Genomic DNA, 8,145 nt, shown 5'->3' on the forward strand with positions numbered 1-8,145 from the left:
GATTATAAAATTGTTAGGGGCATAGGTGAGATGAATAGGGTGGGGGAGTTCAAAACATGGGGACATATTTTTAAGGTGAGAGGAGAAAGATTTGAAAGAGACCTGAGGGGTAACTTTTTCACATAGAGGGTTGTCCGTACGTGGAATGGACTGCCAGAAGAAGTGGAAAAAGAGTGGTGTGGAAAAGAAGGGTTCTTTTTTCATGGGGCACTAGCATCAGTACTGGAACAGGAGGGATCTGTACCGCTGGGACAGTCCGCACCTGAACCGTGCTGCAATCAGCGTTCTAGCGAGAAAGGTAAATAGGATGATTGCTAGGATTTTAAACTAGAAAGTGGGGGGAATGGAAGGGTAAAACTCCAATAGGAAGCAAAGCTGCAGGTTAACATCTGTGAGGGTGGATTCAACTGCTTTGAAAAATATGAAAAGAAATTAAACGAAAGGAGAACTCAGGAGAGGTTATTAACGTCTCCATCAGAGAAAACAGGACAAAGTGTTTGGGAAGGGTTAGGAATCAAACTTTAAACACACTGGATAAATGAATAACAATGAGAAGAGGGATGGTCAATACAGGACTGAAGGTGTTGTATCTGAAAGTGCGCTGTGTCCAAGAGAGGGTAAATGAGCTTGTGGCACAGATCTAAATTGGTAGGTATGATGTGGTGGGCATCACGGGGGCGTGGCTACAGGGGGATCAGGACTGGGAGCTAAATATCCAAGGATAGATGGGCAGAGGGGGTGGGGTAGCCTTGTTAATAAAAAGTAAAATTAGGGGAAATTAGGGAAAAAAAATAAAAGGGAACCTTAGGGTCAACTTTTCTTACACAGAGGGTGGTACACATATGGAATGAGCTGCTAGCAGAAGTGGTTGAGGCGGGTACATTAACAACATTTAAAAGGCATTTGGACAAATACATGGATTGGAAAGGATTAGAAGGATATGGGCCAGCTGCAGGGAAACGGGGTTAGTGTGGATGGACATTTAGGTCAGCATGGACCGGTTTGGGCCAAAGGGCCTGTCTCTTGCTATAGGATTCTATGACTCTATGAAGTCAATAGCAATAAACAAAGTAAGGTCAGATGATGTAGAATCTGTGTGAGTAGAGGTGAGGAACTTGCAAAACTAAGAAAACCATAATGGGGGTATTCTACACGCCTCCAAACAGTAGTCAGGATTTGGGGCATAAGGTACACCAAGAGATAGAAAAGGTATATAAGAAAGGCAAGGTTACACTGATCATGGGTGATTTCAACATGCAGATGGACTGGGAAAACCAGGAAAGGATCACAAGGAAAGGTATTTGTGGAATGTCTATATCTGGCTGTTCGGAGCAGCTTGTGGTGCAGCCGACTAGGGAACAGGCAAAACTGGATTTAATGTTGTGCAACGAGGTAGACTTGATGAAGGAGCTTAAGGTGAAGGAACCCTTAGGAGGCAGTGACCATAATATGTTGGGATTTACTGTACAGTTTGAGAGGGAGAAGGTGGAATCAAATGTAACGGTATTAGAATTGAATAAAGGCAACTACAGAGGCAAGAGGGAGGAGTGACCAGAATTGACTGTGAGAACAGCCGAGCAGGAAAGACAGTGGAACAGCAATGGCAGGAATTTCTGGGAATAATTCAAGAGAGACAGCAAAAATTAATCCCTAGGAAAAAGCAGCATGGTACAGGGAGGATGAGGCAACTGACTGGGCTGACTGGGACAGCAGAAAAGCAAAAGAGAAGGTGTATAATGTGGCAAAGGGCAATGGGAAGCCAGAGAATTAGGAAGCCTACAAAGACCAACATAAGACAGCAAAAAAAGAAATAAGGAGCGAGAAGGTTAAATATGAGGGTAAGCTAGCTAATAAGAGTGAACATTGGGCCGCTGGAAAATGATGCTGGAGAGATAGTAATGGGGAACAAAAAAATGGTTGAGGAACTGAATAAGTACTTTGCATCAGTCTTCACAGTGGAAGACACTAGCAATATCCCAAAGATTCAAGACAGTCAGCGGCAGAGATGAGTACAGTGGCCATCACCAAGGAGAAGGTGCTAGAAAAACTAAAAGGTCTGAAAGTGGATAAATCACTTGGACCAGATGGGCTACATCTTAGAATTCTGAGGGAGAGAGCTGAAGTGATTGTTGAGGCTTTAGTACTGATCTTTCAGGAATCACTGGAGTCAGGGAGGGTTCCGGAGGAAAATTGCTTAAGAAGAGAGCAAGGCAAAATACAGGAAATTACAGGCTGCTTTGCCTGATGTCAGTTGTTGGTAAGATTTTGGAGTCCAATGTGAAGGATGAGATTGCTGATTACTTGGAAGTGCAAGGTAAAATACGATGAAGTCAGTATGTTTTAATCGAGTGACAATCATACATGACAAATACGTTAGAATTCTTTGAGGAGGTAAAGAGCAGATTAGAGCAATGAGATCCAATGGATATTGTTTATCTGAACTTACAGAGGGCATTTGAAAAGGTGCCAGACAGGAGGCTGCTGAGTTTGATAAGGGCCTATGGTGTTAGAGTAAGGTGCTAGCAATGATAGAAGATTGACTGTCATGCAGAAAGACAAAGAGTGGGAATAAAAGGCTCCTTCTCAGGATGGAAGGTGGTGATGAGTGGTGTTCCACAAGGATCAGTGTCGGGACCACAACTTTTCACTTTATACATTAATGAAAAGAAAGTGGAGCAGTCTCAATGGGCTGAATGGCCTCATTTCTGCTCCTATGCCTCATGTGAGTACAGTTACAACATTTAAAAGACATTTGGCAGGTCATGAGCAGAAAGGTTTAGAGGGATATGAGCTAAATGCAAGCAAGTGGGACAAGTTTAGTTTGGGAAATTTGGTCAGCATGGATGAGTTGGACTGAAGGGTCAGTTTCTATGCTGTATGATTCTATTAAGTTAAAAATCTCACAACACCAGATTATAGTCCGACAGGTTTATTTGAAAGTACTAGCTTTCAGAGCACTACTCCTTCATCAGGTAACTATTGGGCAGGATCATAAGACATGGAGTTTATAGCAAAAGATCAGTGTCATGCAATTTGCTCTAGCTTTCGAAATCTGCAATCCATTCTAAACGATGAAAGACATAACAGCAATCTAGGTTTGTTCAAGATATCGTTTTAATTGCATGACATTTTGATCTTTTGCTATAAACTCTGTGTTTTATGATCCTGCCCCACTACTTACCTGATGAAGGAACAGCGCTCTGAAAGCTAGTACTTTCAAATAAACCTGTTGGACTATAACCTGGCGTTGTGTGATTTTTAACTTTCTACACCCCAGTCCAACAGCAGCACCTTCACAGTATGATCCTATGACCATGAATCTACTGCAATCTTTACAAAAACCCAAATCCTGGACTGGGATCCAAAACACCAGATTAAATGACTTGGAATTTGTTTGAAGAAAAACAGTAAAACAACTCTTTACTTTGACAGTCCTGGATGATGTGGATAGCAATGCTTACCTGCACAATTGGATGTTTGATGGCAAGGTGTAATGAGAAGAGGTGAAAATAGGTATTGGACTATTTAGACTGGCAACATTTCTAATAGACATGATAAACCTGTTAGAAGTAAAATGGAAAATGGAGAGTTGATCAGAATAGCGTTTATTAATTGCTATGTATCTTTCTGACAGTTGGGATCTGACAAAAAAGTGCCTTTTATGGGAAAGACATTGGTTGTGAATTGGAAATTTTGGATCCCAATCCAGGATTTGGGTTGTTGTAAAGGCTTCATTAGGTTCATGGTCATAGGATCATGGAGCCACACAGTCATACAGCATGGAAACAGACCCTTCAGTCCAACTCATCCATGCCAATCAAGTTTCCAAAATTAAACCAGTCCCATTTGCTTGCATTTGGCTCATATCCCTCTAAACCATTCCTGTTCATGTGCCTTTCCTAATGTCTTTTAAATGTTGTAACCAAACCTGCATCTACCACTTCCTCTGACAGCTCATTCCGTATACGATCGACCCTCTGTGTGGAAAAGTTGCCCTTCAGGTCCCTCAGTGACCAACACTGATGCAATACAGACAGGTTCTTGTAGGACAGATGAATCAGGTTCAAATTTTATTCTCTCATGGGATGTCAGTAAAATCTTAGGTCATATACTTGAAATCCTCAGCAGGTGAAGAAATGAATGCCAGTGAGGAACAAATAATACAGAATAGAAAAGCAGTGATTCCGAAATATGTGGGAAAATGTGAATGCAAATCTGAGATAAACAAGGGAGCATCATAATGGTTAGACTCTATCCAGTCTGTTTAAAACAATCAACTTTGACTGACCGGTGACTACCCATATGCAAAGCATTCTGTCTCCATTAGTTCTGAAACAGTTTTCGTTGTTTTTCTAGAAAGCTTTTCCTGAAGTCCAATTGCATTGGCACCAACAATTTCACCTCTTATTTGCCAACTCTTTCCTGTATTACTATTTGATACTTGCTCCCAGCTTATAGTGAAATAAATCTATTTCATCAATATGGCTTTGGGGTATGGACAGTCCAGTCACTCAGTGTAGCAATCTGAATGACATCCATTTCATAACTGTCTGCACTCAAGCTTTTCACAAGATGGGACTTCCTTGAAGAAAGTCAATTACATCAATGAACAATATCATACCTTGGATTTTGACCTGGTTAGGTTTGCATTCTGGACAGTGCAGGAGTTGGAATTCCTCTGCCTGATGCATAGAATAATCTGTGCTGGCGACAAAAATGACATCACCAGGCTTCCAAGTTCTGGCGTCATCCACTAGCTGCAGAATTGTGCTGTTAACATGCGTATCTATGGTAACGGTCACCTTGGGTCGCACTGAAAGAAGAGAATTCGATGTTTAAGTTTGTAAGCATTAAACTGCATCACCTGCCAATTCTTCAACCTCTATAACCAGAAATGGACCATAAGCAGTCTTATATGGAACAGCTGTTACTGGGATTAAAATAAAGAAAAACATCTAAAACAAATTCTTCTGCATTCTTGAAAGTTTTGGATTGCATTTTCCTTGTACAAAGCGCAATGAAAATGACAGATGTGGTAATCTTTTAAATAGGAGATTTTATGTAATACCATTTCAGTAACTGGAACAGTAAACAAGAACAATCTTCTCATCACAATGAACTCATGCTAAAGCTTGATTAACACTTAACAGTGTACCACTCACTCACTATAAATGACAAAATGACTGAACGTCTCCACAGAATGTACATCATAGTTGGGATAAAGTCGGACATGAAGACCATGAGGTCATGACTGCTAATTGCTACTAGTAGTAACATATGTGCAAAGAACTATTCTGCCCAATGGTCATAAAAAGGCAAAATGCTTTTTTTTCCAGATATTATATCTTCACGAACGAAACTTTCCCAATCCCATTCTTATAGAAGTTTTCATCCCATTAGTCTAGCCAAAGTCAAACCAGGGCAAAAGATTTTTATGCAGTCAGTTTGTGCTAAACAGACTGAGTACAGCAAGGCAAATAGAGGCAGAAGAATTGTCAATAGAGAGGATAGTGTGAGATGTTATTATGCAATAGCCAAAGGCTTCAGGTCCTCTGTTACATATTAATGAGATATTTTCAGTAGATCTTTTGAATGTGATTCAAAGAAAATGTTTAATCTGAGGTGTAATTATTGTTTTCCAAGTTCTTCAATGGTGCCAAATGTTTTATCACTCAACAATACTTGAGTAGATAATAGAAAGTGGTTTCCCTGAAGGCTACTGTAGTGTATCATTATGCAAATTTCAGACTGGGGATGTATTGTGCTAATATTTTCACAGAGATGAAATGAACTGTGTCTCTAGCTAACAGGCAGAACAAAAGAACATACAAAATAGGAACCACTCAGCTCTTACGTCCACCATCTTATAAGGTCACAGCAGATTTGATCAGTGGCCTCAATTCTACTTTTCTGTGTAGCCTCATAGCCATTGACCCAGTTATAGATCTAAAACCTGTTTCATTTAGACTTGAAGACATTCAGTGATCAAGCATATGCTGCTCTCTGTGACAGAGAATTTCAAAGATCAACTGAGAGAAGAAAATGCTTCTCATCTCCATTTGAAGTGGGAGCCCTCATGTGCCTGCTAATTCTAGGTTTCCCCAAAAACGAAAATATTCTCTCACATCCCTCAGGACCATAACTAGTCCAACAAAAATCACCTCCAATTCTTCTAAACTGCAGCATGCACAGGCCAAACTGCTCAACATTTCCTCAAAAGACAAGCCATTTATCCCAGGAATTAGCTTCATATACTTCTTCAAATTGCGTCCAAAGAAAACATATTCCTCCATCAGTCAGGTGGCAGAAATTGTATACAATACTGATAGGTAGCACAATATAATAGCTTCAACTACAAACTAGTAGAGGAGGAATAAACAGTTACAAACATGTATCATATATATGTGTATACACACTATATGTAAGAAAATATTTTTTGAAAAGCAATTAAAAAATATTCAAATCCCAGGGTAGAGAAGTCCAAATCTAGAGGGCATTGGTTTAAGGTGGGAGGAGAAAGATTTAAAAGGGACCAAAGGGGCAACTTTTTCATGCAAAGGGTAGTGTGTGTATGGAATGAGTTGCCAGAGGAAGTGGCACAATTACAACATTTAAAACGCATCTGGATGAGTATAGGAATAGGAAGGGTTTAGAGGGATATGGGTCAAATGCTGGCAATGGACTAGATTACGATATCTGGTTGACATGAACAAATTGGACCGAAGAGTCTGTTTCAGTGCTGTACAATTCTATGACTATAAATCCTCAAAGGATAAGCTAAATCTGTGTGAAGGATTGAAATGAATAATTTCTTGGGGGCTGTCTACTGGCATTGGGTTTTCTCCATGGTAATGCAGGGATCTGGAGAACCATAGAGACTAGTGGCAGGAAATATTTGCAGCGGGAGTTGTCAATCTGTTCAAAATAAAGTGACTGATCTCCATGGTGAATCTGGGAGCTTCACAGGGAGATTCCTGACTTCACTGAAATTGCACAATGATACATTATAGTAACCATCAGGAAACCACTTTCTATTATCTATTCAAGTATTGTTGAGTGAAAAGAATTTGGTGCCATTGAAGAACTTGGAAAACAATAATTACACCTCAGATTGAACATTTTCTTTGAATCACATTCAAAAGATCTACTGAAAATACCTCATTAATATGTAACAGAGGACCTGAAGCCTTCGGTTATTGCATAGTACTATCTCTCACTACCCTCTCTATTGACAATTCTTCTGCCTCTATTAGCCCTCATTTACTTGCTGTGTTTAGTACATACTGACTGCATAGAAACCCTTCACCCTGGTTGGACTTTGGCTAGACTAATGGAATGAAAACCTCCATATGAATGGAATAGGGAAGTCCCATTGGTGAAGACACAATACTTCAAAATAAAGCCAGTGAACAGGAAATGAGTTTGGTCTGTATGGTTGGACAATCAATGGAGCTGACTCAAGTATTGGTAGTGAATACTATGGCTTCTGTTCTGGTGAGAGGGACAATATTGGAATGGGGACTGGTTACAAGACACAAGTGTGATAACATAGCCATTGCAGTCTACACGTTTGATGGAGTAAAGACTACATTAAGTAGGTGTGACATGGCCTGGGATACATGAGGGAAGTGTTTTCATAGGTGTTAACAGAAAGAAGCATCCTACAGCCTTATTGGATTTCCTATAGCACTGCACACACAAAATAACAACTTGGAGATCAATAGACGAAAGCAAAGGGAAATGCCTTGAGATTGAGGGGCAATAGAACTAAAATTCATGGTAGGGTGTTTCAACTTTAGCCCTCCACTCCTTCCGTTGCAACCCCAACCTTAATATCAAACCAGCAGACAAGGGAGGCGCGGTGGTAGTTTGGCGCACCGACCTTTACACCGCTGAGGCCAAACGCCAGCTTGCAGATACCTCCTCCTACTGCCCCTTAACCATGACCCCACCCCCCACTACCAAACCATCATCTCCCAGACCGTCCATAACCTCATCACCTCGGGGGATCTCCCATCCACCGCCTCCAACCTCATAGTCCCACAACCCCGCACCGCCCGCTTCTACCTCCTGCTCAAAATCCACAAACCTGACTGCCCCGGCCGACCCATTGTCTCAGCCTGCTCCTGCCCCACCGAACTCATC

General features: G+C 40.9%; 1 protein-coding gene across 1 annotated transcript in view; it reads right to left on the bottom strand.

Annotated features, from left to right (window-relative positions):
* LOC122540857 (cell migration inducing hyaluronidase 1) overlaps positions 1–8,145 on the bottom strand; it is a 289,057-nt gene that overhangs the window by 126,914 nt on the left and 153,998 nt on the right. Inside the window, exon 11 of the mRNA XM_043677069.1 lies at positions 4,622–4,813. Within this exon, the coding sequence (XP_043533004.1) occupies positions 4,622–4,813 (192 nt within the window). The remainder of the gene's footprint in view (positions 1–4,621; positions 4,814–8,145) is intronic.

This window comes from Chiloscyllium plagiosum, chromosome 36 (assembly GCF_004010195.1).
Source record: "Chiloscyllium plagiosum isolate BGI_BamShark_2017 chromosome 36, ASM401019v2, whole genome shotgun sequence".
Lineage (NCBI taxonomy): Eukaryota > Metazoa > Chordata > Chondrichthyes > Orectolobiformes > Hemiscylliidae > Chiloscyllium > Chiloscyllium plagiosum.